Source organism: Cyprinus carpio, chromosome A1 (assembly GCF_018340385.1).
Source record: "Cyprinus carpio isolate SPL01 chromosome A1, ASM1834038v1, whole genome shotgun sequence".
Taxonomy (NCBI): Eukaryota; Metazoa; Chordata; class Actinopteri; order Cypriniformes; family Cyprinidae; genus Cyprinus; species Cyprinus carpio.
In genome coordinates, this window is record NC_056572.1 from 9,723,896 (window position 1) to 9,745,439 (window position 21,544).

At 35.1% G+C, this 21,544-nt stretch overlaps 1 protein-coding gene and 1 pseudogene across 2 annotated transcripts; both read right to left on the reverse strand.

The window, feature by feature from the left end:
• Positions 1-7,414: 7,414 nt before the first annotated feature.
• LOC109045087 lies at positions 7,415-14,710 on the reverse strand (annotated as a pseudogene).
• A 102-nt stretch (positions 14,711-14,812) lies between these two features.
• Positions 14,813-20,347, reverse strand: LOC109044867 (FAST kinase domain-containing protein 2, mitochondrial-like). 2 transcript variants are annotated; one of them, XM_042742039.1, is made up of 11 exons: positions 19,712-20,347; positions 19,114-19,216; positions 18,920-19,026; positions 18,277-18,400; positions 18,035-18,174; positions 17,636-17,808; positions 17,099-17,262; positions 16,795-17,019; positions 15,718-15,787; positions 15,477-15,591; positions 14,813-15,187 (listed from the first exon to the last, which is right to left on the reverse strand). In XM_042742039.1, exons 1-11 carry the CDS (start codon positions 20,300-20,302, stop codon positions 15,059-15,061), a joined length of 1,941 nt encoding a protein of 646 aa, XP_042597973.1. In that variant the 5' UTR covers positions 20,303-20,347; the 3' UTR covers positions 14,813-15,058. The 2 variants fall into 2 exon arrangements, with proteins under 2 accessions (XP_042597973.1, XP_042597894.1); XM_042741960.1 differs by having other exon boundaries at positions 19,114-19,219.
• Between the last annotated feature and the right edge of the window lie 1,197 nt (positions 20,348-21,544).

The following is a 21,544-nucleotide window of genomic DNA, read 5'->3' on the forward strand; positions in this document are numbered from 1 at the left end:
TGACAATCTCAAACTCATCACAGGAAAAGCGCATGTACATTTTTTACTTTTTTCCTCTTATTGTCTTTATGACTGAGTTCAGGAGATACAAGATAAATCATCAGACAATATAAGCAAAATCTTGCACGTAAATCTGAGTTTTTGCACTAACCAAACAAAACAACACATTTTTTTTTACACTTTTAATAAAAGCTTTTTATGCTCACAGGTATTTGCATTTATGATTAAAAATACAATAAACAAAAAAGTTAATATTGTGAAATATTAGTACAATGCAGAAATGTCTTTAATGTAACTTTTGATCAGTTTAATGCGTCCTTTCTTTAAAAATAAATAAATAAATAAACAAATAAAGTCTTACAGACCCCAAACTTTTGAACGATACTATATATCAGTACTAAAAGCCAATAAATAAAGCACTATAAATGTGACAAAGCAGCACCTGATTAGATGTCACACATGGATTCTGCGAGCTAATAAGTACAGAGGCTCTCCTTGAGTCCCTGGTAACACCAGTGGAGGTAGTGTAGCATACTATGTGAACCTCACTGTTAAAGTGATGCTATATCTGGTTTACTGGTATATCTGTTTAATAAACAGCAATTATTGACTTTTTTTTCTGTCAAAGGAATTATTAGGCTATTATTAACAGTAGTAATAGTAGCAGTATATGTTATCAATAAATTGCTATTAATTTTTATTATTATTATTCCCTCACAGACAACAGATGAGAATGCACAATCCCTGTCACTGACCCAAACCCAGGCCAACAGCACAGCCTAGATCTCCTGACTCACCTGATGTGCCACCACCCTGCACACCTGAAATACTTTTGCATTGCACTCTGGCTCTCAGAATATATCTCATTATATCTCAGAATATCAGCGCTGTGTCCTGAAGGCAATTAATAATAAGCCAGACGATGACGAGCATTTTCTCTTAAGTTTATCTGGGGCTTTGAGACGCCTTCCTCCACGCCATCGTTCAGAGGTAAAAAAAAAATCCAACAGATTTTACATGAGGCAGAATTTATGTCTCACAATTAGTTAAACACTCACAGAAATAATTATATACAGCTGTAATTGCTTCAATTTTTATATTTATTTTTATGACACTTTTTATTTATGAATCTGTACATGGAAATTGATGATTAAAAATATATTTTAAATTAATCTACTTTCCCAGTCATTTATTTTATTTTAAATTTTTGTCAGTGTTTTCTTTATGTTGCAGTGTATAGCTTGCTGGTGAAAGCCAAAAAGGAAATATGCTAATTTTCTAAGGTTTTGGGTGGCTCTTAAAAGAGCCTTTCTTGATACTACTGGTGGTGGTCCTGATGTTGATGTTACTGATGGTAGTGGTCCTGATATTCATGCATGGTAGTGGGATGGTAGTGGGAGTCATTACAAGGCATTAGATGACAGAATGCTGCCATACAACTTCACCTGCAGGAGAAGAGAAGTAGGTGGTGTACCTCTGTCTAATTTCTAGTGCTTCCCAAGAGGCGTTGTTTCTGCCTACTCGCTGGATGGGCTACATAGCAAGCTGCTGCTCTAATGGCAGTGCGGCACAACTTCCTTCCTCTTCACCAGCATCCTCAAACGGAAGGAAATTGTGAAGGATGCAAGTGGCCTTCACTACAGCGGACTCCTGTGCTAAACAGCAAATACAATCAAACAAGTTCAACAACTCACCAACAGATGTCGTTTACCCAAAACTGAATCCAGACCAGGTAAGTATTATTATTTATTCCTCTTTAGCATCTTTAAATAAACTTTTAGCAAGTTCAACAACATTAATCACTCGATTTCTCAGCTTCTTCTCCTCTTCGACCATTACTATACAAATGATACACGCTACAGCTGCACATGGACTACGTGCGGATTTCTTAAAGGGGAAGCATCAGGACAATGCCATGTAGATGTCTGTGTTTCTATAAACTCTTTTAACTTATATCATATTTATTATCTTTGTCTTACTGCAATATTATGAATTTCAGTGTTTATATTTGTGTGTATTCATATAGGCTGCATTTTTATTGTGGGTTACACTACTGCATTTACCTGCTTATAAAATAATAGGGCAGAGTCAAAGACAACACCTCAGTTTTCAACAGATGGCTTTACATAAGCAGCTAAGCTGCCCAACACTTGATTTAAGCTGCCAGAGAAAGCTAGAGGTCCAAGCACAATAGCCTCAGTCTTACTCTAGTTTAAGTTTAAGAATTTTTGGGATATCCATGTCTTAATGTCTGACAAACAGGCAGTTAAAGCACACAGTCCAGTCCACCACTGTCATTATGCTTAATGGGCTCATATATTTGAGTGTCGTCTGCATAAAAATGAAATAATACTCATATATAAAGAAAACAAAATAGGGGCAAGAATGGATCCTTGGGGAACCAGGTCAAATGTGCTTTGTAGGACAGACATTAATTTATATAAACAGAAAATGTTCTATTGTTCAAATAGGATTAGAACCAGTTCAGTGCAAGGCCTTTAATACCCCCACAGTGTTCAAGACGAGAAATAAGAATATCATGATAGACTGTATCAAAGGCCGCCCTCAAATCCAACAGCAGAAGTATAAACCGAGTTCCCAGAATCTAAAATAAGTTATAAACATAATTTGGCACTCTTAAAAGAGCTGACTCCATACAGAAACTACCTTCTCAGGGATTTTAGAAATAAAAGGCAAATTAGAAATTGGCCTAAAATTTGAGAGAACCGTTACAACAATTTAGATTTTTTTCAACAGAGGTTTGACAGTAGCATGCTTTAAATATTCTAGAACTAATCTGGAACAGAAAGACTCTTATTTACAGTATTATTGATAGGATACATGGCCCTTAGATTCGACCTTAGGTTTAAGTTGCTTGCTCCAAAATGGGACAACAGGGTCTAAAATTTCAGTTCAGGTAGAATTAAATAAAATAAGTTGCTGTTCAGCATCTAAGTTATTTGAGGGACATTTAAGAGTGACTAGCTTATAAACATCATCAAAATGGGAAGCAAAATCCTCACTAAAAGTATAACTAAACATACTTCTGGCTTTAACAACCTGATCTGACATAGAACAGGTGAACATCACAAATTAACATTACATTAATTCCTCATTAATGCATGTCACTCTCAGAGAAGTAAAACCACACAAAATTCCAATAATCATATTTATGCTAACCTACTCATCCACTCGACCACAAAGAGTCCATTTTACTCTTGTCCACAGTGAATTGTAACTGCTCTGGCAATTCAAAAAGTAAACACACCCAAACAAATTTACTGTTGTAACTATTGTCATGCCAATAAAGTACAAGCCAAATTGATGCTGTTAGACCATTACTGAAAGCTTTCTATTGTCTGTTCATCTCTATGGCCCTCTCAAACCATATATTACAGTCCAATGATGTCAGACTCTATCAGCTTCCACCTTTAGCTTCTGCTGTTCATCCAAGACTGTCTGATCCATTGTCCAATAACATCATTACCCACAGAGATGAATCAATACTTAAATCAGGATGATTTGATCAAACAATTTCTAAGTCCAAAGGAACACTGAGGAATTTCAAGCAAAGCAGACTATACTTCAAAATGCTTGGACGGCTCTCAGAAATGAATCTACATGGATATGTATTCAATAGAGCCTTTTAGAGAGGCAAATACTGGAATGAATGAGAACCAGGCCATCCTGAAATTGAGTCTAGGAGAGGCATTAATGACTGAGCCACCAGCTTTAACTGTGTCATTTAATCCACAGATCACATAGATGGTCTAAATAGTCCTGAAGTGGGATTTTTAAGATACTCTTCAAAGCAAAGCTTCGTATGACCTCATTATTTGTGATGAAAACTTATTGGAAACTTTTTGCTAGGTGTGTCTGGATGACTTTTTTAACCACAATATAACTAAAAACGCATGTTATATGATTCAACATCTAAAAAAAATCCCAATAAACTATATTTTATATTTATATATTTCCTTTTATATATATATAATAGGAAAATCCAGACCATAGGCGTTTCAGGTGCGATTTCCCTCACAATCAGTTCTACAGTACACTTAACCAAAACAGGTTTTAAATGCCAGATGTCATGAAATAACCATATCAAGCTAAAAAGGAACTTTATTTTCTTATCCTCTTTAGAAAATCATCCCATACTGGTGTTTTAAAGAACTCAGAACTTTTATGAATAAGGAGACATCAAAAACTGTTTTCAATTCTAAAGAACCATATAGACTCAACTCAAAAACCCTACACAGCCAGTGTTGTTTTGGAGGTTTCTTTACTGAACCTCTGAATTACTAAAGTAGCTACAAATATTTATGCATATTGTATAAAATACAGATGTAGATTTAATGTATAAAAGCAAATGCTGAATCAACATCCTAAACAAACACTTGTAATTACACATTTGCATTTTACATTTTTTAACTACAATGCCCTTGCCACATTGGCAATCAATTTTGGCGATAAACACAAATGTAATCTGCATAAATACTGTCAAATTAATTTGATGATTATGTAAGGCAGTGATTTACATGCAAGAAAAATAACCAACTCTCAACCTAACAATGTATGTGACTAGTTGGTTCAAGCATATGCACACATGAAACTCTGAACCATTTGGGAGCCAAATTCTCCCAACCCTGAATTGAATTCTGCACGTTAGGTTTCTGTTGTGTTCATCCTTAAACCAACTGTAAGACACCCAGAACCTGTAGCATTTGTGAGGGCCAAATTATCCGATAATCAGTTCTTGGCACATTTAAAGTCTAAAATACAGAGTAAATTTATATCCTGGTGCACCAAATATACTGGTTATTAAGCATTTTTCATTGCATTTGAATGTTTGAATTATAACAGTTATAGATTGCTACCTTGAGACTTGGTTGTTTTTCATGGACATGTTCACCTTGGTGTGCTTTTAATTTGGATATACTGCCAAAAAAATTACATAAAAATTAATTGCCAATATGGCATGTATATTGCTTTGATAAAATAGTAAATGTATTGTAATTAACACATTAATATGGAAAGAAAAGCATAAATAGGCTATTATAACAGATTAACATTATGGTACATTTTATTATAGTGTAGCTGTAACCTGTGGCATCTAAGGGACCGATTATCCGACTTGTAATTCTAGACTTTTAAAGTGGTAATGTAAAATAAATATGCAAGTAAATGTAAATTTAATATAAAAATCATGTTGTTTGGTTAATTTTTCCATAAGTATGAACAGCAAACGGTGATGTGCGGATTATAATGCCAATAAAATGTTTTTAATGACTATAATATTAATGCATTTATGAATTTAGCAATTAATCCCAATTAAACCCGTATGGAGATAAACGTTGTAACTTACCGTCAAATAAAGGTGATGATTAATTGAGAGCTCAAATAAACACACGGGGATACTTGGAACAGCTGATGTGCGCAACCGAGGGCCTCTGTGCGGGTCCAGCGCGCTTCTTCCTCCTCTTCCTCCTAAACCATACGTCTCAACGGCTCCACAACCCTACCGAACCTCCCCGAACCCAGCCCAGCTGATATTTACTGCGCAGTGTCGATCTGCGTCCGTGCGCGCGGTCTGCCAGTCTGGATCCAGCCGCGTTCATCTCTTATTCATTTACAAAGAGCTCCGTATTCGCTCAATGCCACCTTATACCCACCGAGAACACTCACACTGGAACAAAAACATGCGCGTGGCCGGGCGTACAGCTTCATCTGAACGCGTGATAGATGCGTTGTGGTGAACGTTGCTTTGCATTTGTTTTGGATTAATTCCACGGGCTTTGCGTCTGCTTTTTGTTTTAAGCATCCGTGCAGCTTACGAAAGGGAGGCGTTCACTCACACTGTTGGGATGTTCAATTCGCCAACGAGTCATTCTGGTGAACCGGTTCTTTTGAATGATTCGTTCGAAACGATTCGAATGGGGTGTGCAATGGGCTGTTCACACAAATACAGATAGATACCGATTTTATATACAGACGGACGAGTCTGCTTTTCGTCCCTTTGCAAAATTCCTGCTGAAAACAAACAGCTAAAACCAGACTAAGCTGGCTGGTTTAGAGGGGTTTTGCCCACTTCTTTAGCTGGTTAGGCTGGGAGACCAGCTAAAACCAGCTTGGCCAGACTGAAAGACCTGCTATAACCAGCTAAGACCAGCCAACCAGCTTAGGGTGGTTTTAGTATATTTTTTTTTTTTTTAATTTTTTTTTTTTTTGCAGGGAGAATTAAGCATTTTTAAACTTGATCCACCATCTTAAAAATACATCCCTGATAAACTAAAAACAGCAATAGCCAAAGACCTAAAAGAAAACTGCGGAGACAGAATACAAGAAAACTCTAAAAGGCACCACCTGTTAAATAAGCTGTAAACAGCAGTATTCTACTATACATGTGTTTTACAACAAAAATTGAACACAAAATGTCTTAAAAGCGCAGTAACGGAGCACTGTAAAAGATGTCTGAAATATAGCTTGTGGAAACAACCTGTTGAAACACTTTCGAGTGAAGACACAAAGTACCCACTGAACCATTTGCTTGGACACAATTCATGGAAATGAATCACCCAAACGAACCGATTCAATTAGGTGAAACGATTATTTTCAGACAGAGGGGTGATACAAGGGCGGAGACAAAGAAAAAAAAAGAAGCTTAATTTGTTTATTAATGGAATAAGTCACCTAAAAATTTAAATCTGTTGAAAATGTACTTACCAAAACATGCAGCTTTATGCTTCACAAGATGTTAACTGATGGACTGGAGTCGTGTGGATCACTTGTGGATTATTATGTTTTTATCAGCTGTTTGGACTCTCATTCTGCCAGCACCCATTCACTGCAGAGAAACCGTTGGTGAGCAAGTGATGTAATGCTACATTTCTCCAAATATGTTCCAATGAACAGCTCATCTACATCTTGGATGGCCTGAGGGTGAGTACTTTCAGCCAAGGTTCATTTTTGGTAAACTATTCCTTTATTAAGCAAATGTAATCACTTTGCAAGCACTGTAATAACATCACCCTTACAAAAACATTAGCACACCTAAGGCTGAATTACTTAAACACAGTGTGAACAAAGTCTGCTTGAAGTTTAATTAATTTTAGAAGAGTGTGTAGATAAATATAAATTACTAGGGATTTCCTTATAATGCTCAACTTCCTTGTATACATATTACTTAAATGCACATAACCACTCCGGCTATAGGATTCTGCTAAAATATAACACCATGTAATGAACTGTAAATATGCTTTGGGGCTCCATACATATTTGACTAAGCTGACAATTCTACTTAGTTCGATTTTGTGAACCGGTTTAAATTAAATTCAATTTTTTTTAAGCTTCTTAAAATTTAAACCTCATTCTTCACCTGAGCTAACACATAAATCAGAATCAAACAATGCATGGATATTATAAATTAGTTTATTGAAAAAAATATTGTATATTTTGTACATTTGTAGAAGCAACTGTTGATGGAACTTGTGCGTCTGCTCATTGAGACATACAGTACAGTAAGTATAGATGACATGGCGGGCCATTTCCTTATTACCACTGGACTGGTAAATAAGGGATAGGTTGTAGGCAATTTCTCTTCTCAAGTCCACTTGATCATCATCAATCCCCTTCAAATGACAAGAGAAATCATATACATTTCACAAAGCATTTTAAAAAGCCTATTAATGCATGGATAAATATACACCAATATTATACAGAGACTCTTGACAATGACAAGATCCACATAGCACCACAGGAATGAGAACCCCAGACAAATCTAAAATATGTGATATATGCGCATACACACAAATTAATCTATATATCTAAAGAGGGATGTCTGGTTGACATCTCATTTTAAAATGACTTATTTTAATTATTTATTATTACAACTATTCTTGAATTGAAAATACTCCAAATATCAAGGGGGGTAAATATACTAAAATTTGCATAATTAAAATGAAGCATATTTTAAAACCATTATTAAGTTCCATAATTTTCATGACAATTAAGCACATTTGCAAATTCTCATTACCAAATGTCTGAGCAATAAGACAAACGAAAGTAAATGAAAGTGTTTGATAAATATTACATAAAAAAATACAATAAATAATTTAAGAATAAATATAATATATAGAAAGCTAACTTAGGAGGAAATTTCAGCAACTTTGCTTTCAGAAGTAACTAGTTTAAAAAAAACACACATCATACTGTACCTGCACAATGAGTGGATGCCTTTTCATGACAAACCTCTGACAAGCCATATGAAAGAATGTGAGAATGACAACCAAACTATGAAGAGGATGTTCGGGCTGGTTTCTGAACGCCTGCATGTACTGACCTACTCCATGAAGAGAACGTATAATAATAATAATGATTATTTTCACATGATAAAATTAATAGAAATAATAAAAAACAATACATTTATTTTAATATTGCAGTTTCCACCAATTATGCCATTTATGACAATGCTCATTCGCAAATAACCTACACAACTAGCTATAACACACTAATTTGCAATACCTAGCAATAACCACTAGAGATGTAGCATAGGAAATTTCTAAACCATACCGAGTGCATGTTTGAAAGTCCCAGAAACCAGCGAGGCATGTCCATTGAAAAGTAGAGCGCATGGTTATCAGGGTGTTTGAGCATAAGACACAGACAGAAACGATGATGTCTGTCATCCTGAGAGTGCAGGGTAACCTGATTAAACACGTTTCACAGCTGAGTCCGTTCCACATTGTCCATTAACATCAACCTGCAACAGATGGAGTATACATAAATTACTTAAAGACAAGTTCTCTATTGAGAAAGAACCCCAAATGGTCACTTAAAGCCACTTTGCAATCAAATAATGAAACATTCACACTGTTTCTCACGAGAACCATTCCTTAGACTTGAATTTATCATGAGTTTTACACATGACCTGCCCCTTGTGCGATTATGTGTGCAGTATTTTAGTTTTGTTTAAAAAGCAGAATTCCACATTTTCTACCAAAACTGTATTTATTTTGGTGGTAAATGTAGGATTCTGTGTTCTCTGTTTTTAAATGAAATTTATATAAATATAACAAAAATAAAAAACTCTAAATCTTTATATGCACATGTAATCTGTTAAAAAAAATACTAACATAATGCAAAAGAATATAAATAATAAGTAATAAAGAAATTAGTGGACGATGCAGGATTAAATTCGCCAAAATACTGTATAAACAAGCACACAAAACTGATTTGATATCTACATTTTTTATTTTATATTTTTAGAAAAAGCAAAAAAAAAAAAAAAAAAACTCAAGATATGTATAAATTAATCAGTTTTTTATAAAAAAGACAGAATCATCTTAAAAACAAAGAATCATGCATTTTAGAAATAGACTAAGTTCAAATTTGGTGGAAAATGCAGGATTCTGTGTTTTAAACATTATCAATTATATTAGCCAAACAATAAATTAAATTAGCCAAAATACTGCATAAACAAACAAGAAGCTGAACATGTGTAGAACTTTGCAAATGACTTTTTGATTCATTGACTGGTTTTATTTAGGATGGCGTTCATATAGACAGATTTAGCATCCAGTCGACTGACCTTATAGTCATAAGCTTTGCGGAAGTTGTGGTCGAGGAAGGCGGCGGACAGGCCAAGGTATTCAAACTCTTTGCGCTTCACACGGTCATCATAAAAAGAGTAGTACTCTAAAGTGGAGTCCACTAATAACTCGGTCTCAGCAAAGCGCTTCACCTCACACAGAACGGCCAAACAGCACAGTAACAGCTTCCACCAGTCGTCTCGAGACAGGACACTCGTCTTACCTTAGCGAGAAAGACACTGTGATATTCAGCAGATGTGGTTACATCAGCTGAAAAGGTAAGATGTTTCAAAGAGGAGCAAGTAATTGCATTTTGATTAAAGTTTACAAAGACCCGTTGACTTTAAAGAACCCACATCTCTGTTTTAGTCTCTCTAAAGCTGGTCAATTTCAAGCAACTGTTGCTGGGTTGTAGTATGTTAATATTATTAATCATACAATTCATCATGTGATCTTAAAGTCCTAGGACGGCAATTTGAAGGCAATGGCACAATACATGAGTGTTGTTTTACATGTCACATCCAGGAAAGCTGCCTCCTGGTCAACAATCTCTGTCTGTTTATTGCATGACACTTTTATAAGCTTCAGATGTTTGACACCAGAGGACATATCAGAGACGACACACACCTGAGCCCTCACCATGGCCACCTTCACATAACAGAAAACACAACCAAATCACAAACCTCATGCGAAGACATTTCATTTCATTAAAAAATGTCAAGTCTCCTAAACCTGGTAGTCAGAGAGTAGGATTGAACTACTAGCTCTTAAATAGTGGCTGACTACAAATATTATTAGCTGGATAGTCGATTATACATTGATTCATTTCAATGTAGGCTGATTAATCAGATATAGTTGGACATAAACTGACTATTCAGGTTTAGAAGATATATGAGAAATATGGTGTGCCTGGATCAAACTCAATCTGATAATATTGACCTGTACCCAATTAACTGGTTGGAGCTACAAATATTGGCCAATTTAATGGTTACAACCCAATATTGGTCAATTCTATTACAGTCTGATATAGGGTGATCAATAAAATATAAAATATTTTAGAAGTGGACACATATCCATTTATTTGAATACAGACAGATAAAGGTTTGGATTAATCAGATACAGACCGATATACTGTACCAGTGAGTACTGGTCACGAATGTCAGTCAGTTTGTGAGAACTTTTAAAATATATTCAAATAGAAAACAGTTATTTTAAACTGTAATAATATTTCACAATATTACTGTTTTTATTGTATTTTTGATCAAATAAATGCACCATTGGTGAACACAAGTATCTTCTTTTAAAAACAAAAAAAATCTTAGCAACCCCAAACTTCTGAACAGTAGTGTACATTATAATTTCAACCAATTTGTGTACATCTCTGCCAGTATTGAATTGCGTTATGTACTGTATATATCATATTATACTCGTCACAAGCCACACACTGCTCTCTTTATATCACCATCAGACATTAAGTCAGATTCTGACCTTAAGGAGCATAGACAGCATGGTCAATACAGTATCAATGTAATCATCAGTGCATCCTTGAGCAAGCAGAAGAGTCAAGCGATGCAGCAACAGCTTCAGTTCCTGAAAAACATCACACATATAACCATACACTTGCTCCACACCATAAACACAAGACTATGATATAAACACACCTGCTGGGCAGCTGAAGAGTCCTGTGTAAAGGTTTCGGCATTATACATGGGCTCCAGGGCCTCGAGGGCCATGTTGGGTCATCCCAGCTGCTGCTGGAGGGTGGATAGGGCCAGACGCGCGTCTAGATGCAGTGGAGCCATTTCAACAACCTTACTATAGCTCTTTACTGCAACTTCCAAATGACCAAGCGCCTTTAGACACTCTACAAACAAGAAAATCACAGTCAGATAACTATTTCCAGTCCAAGAAGGTGGTTCTTGGCCAGAATAAGATCTTTTACTATTATAATCACAGTTTTTTTTTCATTGCTTTTCCAATTTTAGTGCAATGTAGCATATTACGTGCATGCCGGAGCTAAACAACTGCCAGGATATATCTCTCAGAGCAGACGAGGGCCGAGAGCAAAGGTAGGGCAGATTTATATTCGCCCCCTTCCATAAAAGCCTCAGCCACACCCAAATACAAATCCCCCAGCTCCTCCGGGCTCTGCTCCATCAGAGACGTCAGCATGGGCTGCAGACAAAATGTCACAGGCGAGAAAATCAAACGTGGATGACTCATCTGTCGTCACATTTATTCTATCATTTGGAAGAGGTCATTTGTTCATCTTCAATGTTAAAATGTTCCCTTCTGAATGTTCAAACAGTATTCATCAGGTATTTGTGAATATACAATAAACACAATTTAAACTAAACACAAATATTATTCTTGAAATATAAAGAGATGGTTTGCAGATGATATGTTTTTACAAGTGTCTCCAACCATATTTAATAAAGGGGAAAAAAAATATGAAAAAACAAAAGTGATCAGTAACCAACAATATTATTTGGAAATCAGTTCTATAAATGAGAGCTTTTGTCTGTGTATAAATGTACTTACCAGTACATCCAAAGGTTTGATGACATGCTGGTGGATGAGACACACCATCATCTTTACTCTGATGTCGACTGGAACATCATCAAGAATCACCACCTCTAAGATTTGATCTACGCATTTAAAAACACGCCATCAATGTGATCATAATGCTTTTCTCTGATAAACAAACAATGCTATTATCAGCCTTGTCCTGCCAAACTAAACTCTAAACTGCAAAATAGTATATAAAGTACACAATGAATAGAAGGAAACAGATTATTTTTATTAAACATTTGTTTGTTTATTTTTATTATTATTATCTGTGGTACAGAATTACACATTATGACAAAACATTAATCTCTTTCGTCTCACCTTTTTCCTCTTCAGAGCTTTTTTTCTTCTCTTATCCTTCTGAATCAGGCGTCTGGTCGCCTGTCTCCGTCTGCGTCTCTGTCTCCTCCTTCTCCTGTCTTTTCAGATCGATGCCACAAAACTTCACCAGTGCCTACAGATGCATACATTTTAGCATTTATTTTAAAATGAATACAATAGAGGGAAAAAAGTAACCCAATTAGAACCATTGTGCATCTTGTGTGAACTATGACATGAAATATTACAGCAAAAAACTAGATATTTCTTTATTCAGAACCTTTTAATCTATTACTAGAGCAGCATATTGAGCAAAATATAATACATAAAGGATTATTTGTGTATATTACATCATTTTTGTAAACATTTTGCTAATTGTGCTGCAGAATAATAAATTTTAATTATTTAACCATTCAGAATTAATATTTACATTTCAAATAATAGTAATAATACAAAAAAAATGATTAATAATAATAAAAAAATAAACTGGAGAATAATTACGGAATACTAATTTTATGCCTCAAGTGTGCATCATAACAAATTGTTTATTCAGAAATTTTCATTACTTCAGTAGTTCGCAGCTTTAAGCAAAACATAATTCATTATACACTGACCCATTTTTCTATATGATACAATCAAAATGTTATATTTTCATTTTTTTGTAAACATTTTATTGTAAAGAAAATACACAGAAATTTTTTGACTTAATTCAGTACTGATTGTTATATATGTTTCAGATAATCTTTTTACTTAAATTTTGCATGCCATCATGAAGTTTGTCTTTTTCACTTACAGAACCATTTTAACATGCCATTGCTGTATCGCTAAATATTAACATAATGGCTTTAGCTACAGAATTTTGAGATTACCAGCAGATAACTGGGCCTTAATGAAAGTTACATTTCTATATAATGGCATCATATCAGTCCTGCTCTCTACGTTTCATTATTGACCAATGAAAAGCCTGCTAGTCTTCCTGAACTCACCTCTAGAGCTTTGTCATGTTGGTGGTTGGCCATGTTGACACACTCATGTGAGACCAGTTCAGGATGTGTTTCCAGAGCTTCCACCAAGACCCCTATACACTGTAGCTGCTCTCATAGTAACTCCTGAGATAAACACATGCACAGTTCTGGGTTTAAAACTATAAAAGCAGAGATATGCACAATATTGCTTTGATGGCACAACCATGAGCTCATTAACATGTCAACATTTACATATAAAAACCAATTTACATCTGAACATCTAATCAAAACAGAGGCCATTTACATACAGTGTGTCAAATCCTAAAGGCACAGTAGCAAAAACAACTTATTATTAAGGGTCAGCAAAAGGGTGGAATATCATGAAACAAAATTATGGTGCAAAAAACCTTGACATAAGATTTGGAATATCAATAACTGTGATCAGATATGGGAGCCTCATACTTTGCCATATCTCGTGAGAGCGGCATGAAATGTTCTCCATCGGATGGTGGCAGCAGGCTGAGGATGCGGTGATACCCCTCCATGGTCTGCTTGTGCTCTCCGACCTGCTCATGAAGGCTCGAGCGCTCCCACAGGTACTGAACATTACTGGGGTCATATTTAATCGCTGGGGGGAAAGGCACATTTTGTGCTAGACAAACTTCAAAAAGGCATCACAGTAAATTAACATCTGCTGAAATATAGTCATGTGACTGACTGTTAGTAAACAGCAATACACTTTATCTCATTTTTTAATAAAACAAAAAATTATTCATTAATATTATATAGAATAGATAGATTCGTATATATATATATATATATATATATATATATATATATATATATATGATATATTTTTATAGATGCTGAATGGAGAACATGGAACAAATTTACAAACTGACTAAAAGCAGTGTAATATACCTTATCCTTTGCTTTTCTTTCAAACTCCTCGAAAGTAATCTTACCTTCTAAATAATCATTCAGTTTGGACATTGCACAAAAACCATTAAGTTTACTCTTTTCATGTCACATACAGTATAAACAATACAGATGCTGACTGCATGAGCACTGTCTTCTGCGTTTCTCCCTTTCAGCCAATCAGGGGCCTCGACTTTTTCTTCGACTCTGAGCGAAACACATCCACAGGTGACGTTATTCCAAAAGATCCACATCGCCATCAAGCGTCTAAAATAAATTATATAGCGCAGATTTATCATTATAAACTCTAGGGAAGATAATTAGATAATTTTCCCACATAAATATTTTTGGAAATATTCGTAATAATAATAATAATAATAATAATAAATATATATATATATATATATATATATATATATATATTACCACGGGGAAAAAACACTGAAAAAAGGCAAGTCAAAGTCAGTCTTTTTTTTATTATTATTATATATATTTAAAAAAATCACTTCATAGTCATTCTTTCATTGGTTTAGTTTGTTTTTCAGTTGGTGTTAGAGGGAAAATACACAACTGTACAATATTGATATTATACATCAACAAATATGTATCCTGTATCAGGCTCTGAGTAAGATCAAAATGTCCTTCAAGCATGAAGGAAAACTGAATGCTACAGAACTGCACCCATAGGAACAGTTATGAAATTCACTCTGCTTTTGGACGGTTGTTTGGTATTTCCTGTGTTCCTGTGGGTTCCTGTGCAGGAAATATGAGCTTCTGTAGCAGCTCGATCTTTTCTTCCTCAGTTTTAGAGTTGAGCTCAAGGACTGGAACCTAAACGAGTGAAACATATGAGGAATGTTACTGAGAACGCAAAATTGAAAAGCAGAGCTTGAATGGTTTCTAAATCTCTGCAGTTGTTCATGACAAGCAGTCAGTGCTGTTGTGATTACCATATTTACCATACATGGTATAACATGGCACTCTGAGGTATTTCAAAAAACACATAATATTAAAAAACTGTGTCACATATTAAAAACCACAATATTCATCAACAATATAAAGCAAAAACATCAGGTTTTGGTGCGATTTAGTATATCAGAGGAATTAAAAATAAATCTACCACAACAGGTTTATAACCAAGTTTTTCAAGATGGCGTAGTTTGATAGCCAAGCTGGCTCGAGGATGTGTTGTACCAAAGCAAAATGAAGTGGGTGGGGCGCAGAACACTGCAATCCTAAAATAAAGGACAGAGAAGAGCTGTTAAATTTGTCTGCAGAATGATTTTAACATACAATCAACATCTAGGTATGTGATTCCTCATATAAACATGACAGCGGCCTCGTCTTGTGTTGTGCTTTACCTTCGGGCACATTCCTCTGCACTGAGGGCACTGGTTTCTTCGGTTTGATGAGGAAGAGTTATCACACAGTCTGAAGCAAAGACAAGACAAAGCTTCAAACAACATGTGCACAACATGAAATGCATCAACAACATATTTAAAAGCCATAATGACATGTTTCTGGGTAAAATAATTGATTTGTTGGGAAATGTAGGGAGGAATTAGATTTTATCCGTCAGGATTTGATTGTGAAGTAAGCAATATTAGCTTGTTAACTGTCATGACCATTTTAACATTGTCAATAATATATAATATACGTTAAAAAACAACTTATTTGTCTTTCTATGATTCTAGTATTTGTTAGTTATTATATAATTATATTTATCATCATCATTATAGCACATTTATTGTTTTATTCTAAATTATTTTTTCTTATTTTTGTTGCTTGTACTTTGTGTCAATAACTTGTTTACGCTGCTAAAAAGCTTATTTTTTTAATTATGCAAAATATAAGTTCTGGTTTTCAAACTTTTGATTTTGGGGTAAACTTGACTTGGACACAGTCTCTTGAGTTTTTTTTTGTTGTTGTTGTTGTTGTTTTGTTTTGTTTTTTTCACTGGTAAAACACTTTAAAATGCATTACAATTTATTTTGAAAATGCTATAGGTTTGATTGCTTGATTAATATAATATTATTAAATATTATTACATTATCAAGACTGGAGTAATGATGTTGAATACATTTAATAAAAATAAAAAAATAGAAAAACATTCTTTTAAATTGTAATAATATTTTTAAATATTACAGTTTTAACTGTTCTGATCAAACAAAATTAGTCTTGGTGAGCAGAAGACAGTTCTTTCAAAAACGTTTAAAATCTTACCAACTCCAAACTTTAGAATTTTTTTATTATACAAATGATAATTTCTTGTTTTGAACCTTTAAATTTTGGAGTAAATTTTTTCTTGATATTTATTTTGTGTCGATCACTTGTAAAGCACTATAAATTGCATTGGATTTGTTTGAAAGGTGCTATATAAATAAAGTCTGGTTGTTTGATTAATATTATATTAAATATAATAATAATAATAAATTCACCAATTAAATAAATGCTCTGCTCCAGCACATTGTCCTGAAGCGCATCAGTTCCCACAATGCTCCTGACTGCACTGAGCACTTCCTGGTTGACTTTGACCTCATGAGCAGGAACTGTGATGTGGAGCTCTGGCACTGAGGTCAGGGAGGGCGGCAGCTGAGGTTTATCCAGTCGCAAAAACAGATCCAACGTGTGCAGCCACCTCTGAATCTTATCCGACTGTTTGGCTATGAGGACACAGGAACAGATCATGGCTGAAGTGTGATGTTTTCTGGATGAAGAGATAGAGGAGGTGAAGACACTAACCTTTCTGTAGTAGCTGGTCCAGGGTGTCCTTCTGTAGCAGTTTCTCCAGTGGGGCTCGGGGGAAGTGCTCCAGCAATCCCAGATAGTGGACAGCTTTCAGTAGGTCGGTGGGAGGCAGCTTTGGAAGGTAGGACTCCAAGACCATCGTTACACTGGCCAGAAACCTAATTAAAAAGCAGCAAGTATAAATGTAAACATTCTTTCTAGTCATCAAAGAATCCTGAATATTAAACCGCACAACTGTTTTCAACATTGGTAATGATAAGAAATGTTTCTTGAGCAAATCAGTATATTAGAATGATTTCTGAAGGATCATGTGATACTTAAGACTGAAGTAATGATGCTGAAAATTCAGCTTTTTATCACAGAAATAAATTACATTTTAAAATAACTATTAGAATATAAAACAGTTACTTTTAATTGTAATAACATTTCACAATATTACTATTTTAACTGAATTTTAGATCAAATAAATGCATCCTTGGCAATCATTAGAGGGTTTCTTAACAGTGATTAAGAATCAAAACAGTTGCTTACTCAGTTTTTTTCTCTTTCAGGTCATGATTAAGGAGTGAAAAGATTTTTAAAACAGAAAGAAGGTCTTTCAGGGTCAAACTGTTGGACCTCTGGATGATTCTCTCTGCAAATGCATCCAACAAGATCACAGGTCTGAACGAGAGATTCTCAAATGTTACTAGAAGGAGAATCACCTGAAAAACATGACAAAGAATGTTATAAAGGACACAAAACAATACTGCACAGTTCACTATTTCTTCACTATTTGAATTGCATAAATAAGGTCTAACACTACATTTATACATCTTTGAAAGAAAATGTGAGTGGTGGTTAACAAAATATTGTGCATCCCTCTTTAAATGTAAAGTACATTTTCACTGGATCAGTTTAATTGTAGGCTTAGATCAGCAGATATCGTACCTGTTTGTTGGACCACATATCAAATGTGTTGGCCACATACTCCGAGATCGAGCTGAAGAGGGTGTAGTTCCTGTAGTGAAGCTCATGGCAGGATTTCAGTACCGAAAGAAGTCTACCGAAGGGAAATTCATGCACGTTTTCTACAGGATGCAATGAGAGGTAAAGTGACAGTGATAGATTCACTCATTTGAGCTGTTTACTGTAGTTCTGGGAACATCTGAGAGCATCATGGTCATTCTCACCAGCTATCTTCTTGCTGCAGACATCCAGCAGAGGTTTAAAGTTCAGGCCCATAGCAGCCAAGCTGGAGAACATGTACTGGGTGTTGGGTGGGCTAAACTCATCTGCCAATGACAGAGCTTTTGTCTGAGGGAGAATAAAGAGGAAATGAATTCATGATAATCCACTACTTCATTCTTACATCTGTATATGAGGATTAATTTTACAAAAGATAATAAAGCATTAAAGAGTGTTCTAAACTGAACAGCATCATGTCTCATTTGACATTGGACAGTGAAATGATCATCATCATGCAAAAAAAAAAAAAAAAAAAATTATATATATATATATATATATATATATATATATATATATATATATATATTATATATATATATATATATATATGAGAGTCTAATGAGAAACAATATTGGGAATAAAAAAGCATTAATAAGAATTTTAAAAAAGACTTTTAACAAGAATGTTTTAACTACATTTTTAATTTGCATAATATAATTTCTTGTTTTTATACTATAGATTTGGGAGTAAATTTGACCTGGACATGTTTTCATGAGATCTAAACACAGACAATTAACAGAGAATCCATCAAATTCCACATTAAGTACATTTTAGGCAATATACATAATGAATAAATTGTAATCTAACCGCCAACTGTTTTTTCAGAAGTATCGGAGAGTTTTTTCCCACTGCACGCATCATGCTCTGCAGGAAAACCACACTCTGGATCTCAGGAATACGATCCTTCAGCAACAATTCCAAAATCAGAACACAAACTGATGAAACACACACACACACACACACAGAGGTAATATTTGTCTTAGGTCTGCAATGATCATCACACCTCAAAGCCTCTCTCAGGGCCTGAACGTTCCTACTGTTCTCCATCTCCCGAATACAGGAAGCCAGCACCGAAAGAGACCTTATATCAAACTGATTCAGCCGCTCCTCGATGGGCAAACAGAAAACAAGTTCAGTTCAGTAAATACTTCATAAACACATTAGCATAAATACAACAGAAAAAAGATACACTGAATAAAAGTAGAAATATTTAATATATAAATCCCCTCCATTTGGGGATGTCCTCATTTGTAAAACTGGTATAAAATGTTTTTGTTGTTTTTTTTTAAATTGTAAAAATGCAGAAAGTGAGGGGTAGGGGTGGGTTTAGGTTAAAAAGTGCATAACTATCTGTATATAAAAACAATAGAAGTCTATGTAATGTCCCCATTTAGATAGCTAGGTAAATGTGCATGTGTGTGTGTGTGTGTGTGTGTGTGTGTGTGTGTGTGTGTGTGTGGGTGTGTGTGTATTCCTAAATCTATTTATACAATCAAATATGAATTCAAATATTATGCAGCTATTACAACATCCATGATTGTTAACAGCCTAGAAGACAAAAACCTCCAGTGTGATCAAATTCACTGGCCTTCACTTTACCTGCACCACACGCAGCAGCGTTTGCACAAGACGTGTGTTTTGTGAAACTCCCAGGTTGACGCTGGCCAGCAGAGTGTAAGCCAGATCTTCGCTCCTCATGCGCCAGGCTTCAGTCATGGCCCGTTCACAGACCTCCTCAAACAGCGGGTGTTCAAACATCAGCTGCAGCTCACAGCGCCGCTGCTCGTCCGTCATCCTCTTTGAGCTCTCCCACATGCGTGAGAAGATGCTGCTGACGTGCTGCTGTGACGCGGGGAACTTCTTCAACGTGTCCAGCACATCAGTGGGGCACAAACAGTTCTGCAAATGTGTGTAGAAAGGAGCCTTTTCTACCTTATCTGGCAGTTCATTGGTCTCTGTAGAGGCAGCAGTTTGTTTAATCTGAACATCTTCAGCACTCTGACAGTAATACCGGGCTTGTTTTAAAGTGTGTCCTTGTGTGCTTTTTCTCTCCAGCTGAGATGACACCGCAAAGCTTCTGCTTTTATAACATAGAGACGTCTGTGTCAAGATAAAAGAGTCACATTTCCAAAGTGATGTGGATCTCAGAGCACATCTGAGCATGTCCAAACCTGATTTATACATGCTCATGTTATCATCACATAGGCACAAGGTGATTCTTCAAAACTTCAGACATGGTTTGTATTGTTTGTTGGAATGAATGAAGTAGTAAAAGAGAAAACTATATTTTTTATAATTTGTGTTTCTACTGTAAAATCATCATTAAAAAATGGTTGAAACTGATCTTACTGTTCACCCGTTTTATATGTTCTCATTTTCTGCTATTGTATCCGACAGGGTCACGGGTTGGACGGATGATCTTGAAATGTTACTAGAATGAGAATAAATTCAAATTCAATATTCAATCATATTGAAAATAAACAGAAAAATATATTTTGTTAATATATCGTACAATATATTAAATAATACATAAGGACTTTCATAGTACACTTTTCATATACTGAAAAATATGGGGCATATTGTAATGAATGTAATTTTATATTCACAGTAACTTAATAATATGTAGATGTACATGTGATAAAATATGGTACAGTGTGTGTATATAAATATATTTGAACATACTATATATGCTCACTTTTATATGGAAACACGAATGTGCAATATATAGCCTACTACACAAAATTATGATTTTTTTTATAACCTATGGTCGCAGGTTCCGTTGTTACCAATAGATTTCAATGGAACTAACTACCATAGTTAGCTAACGATGCTTTTGGGAAACGCACACCAGCTCATTGTTGGTTGCTGTAGTCGCCGGTGGTTTCTTTCTTTTTCAGGACATTCCAGACTGATTTCTCTATGCCCATTGTTTCTGATAGAACTCTAACTGAGTTACTCTTTTCTTTTAGCATCCAAATTGCTTGCTTTTCTCTCAAAGTTATCTACCTTGTCTTCATCCTGGTTTGTGTGTCATCACATGCAAGATTCAGAATGCAGAAGCAATGGCTATAACCGATACAGCACATTCCCTCTTTTAATACCTGAACAACTAACCCAATAATAAAAAGTGACATTCTGTAGTTTTGTCTCATATTCATCTTTTAATCATATTTGCAGATGTTTTGACTCCACAGCAGACAAAGCAATTTTGTCAATACTGTTTCAATACTTATGGAGGGCACTGTACCTTCATGCCCTTGTACACAAACCTTGAAGAAATGCCGCACTATAGCTGTAAACCCGCACAGTATTTACATGTTTATGTTAATTATGGCACAGTATTTAAATGATCTTGTGATTTGGTAATGATCATAATGGAAGGATCTTACCTTTCATCTGTTGTCTTCACATGTTTACAGCTCTCTCTATGAG

Coding starts and splice junctions, on each gene's coding strand:
- LOC109044867 (XM_042741960.1), bottom strand. CDS start 20,302: ATGAGCATGTATAAATCAGGTTTGGACATGCTCAGATGTGCTCTGAGA. Junction 18,175..18,276: donor CTGCAGCAAGAAGATAGCTG/GTGAGAATGACC, acceptor TGCATCCTGTAG/AAAACGTGCATGAATTTCCC. Junction 15,188..15,476: donor TTGGTTATAAACCTGTTGTG/GTAGATTTATTT, acceptor TCACTCGTTTAG/GTTCCAGTCCTTGAGCTCAA.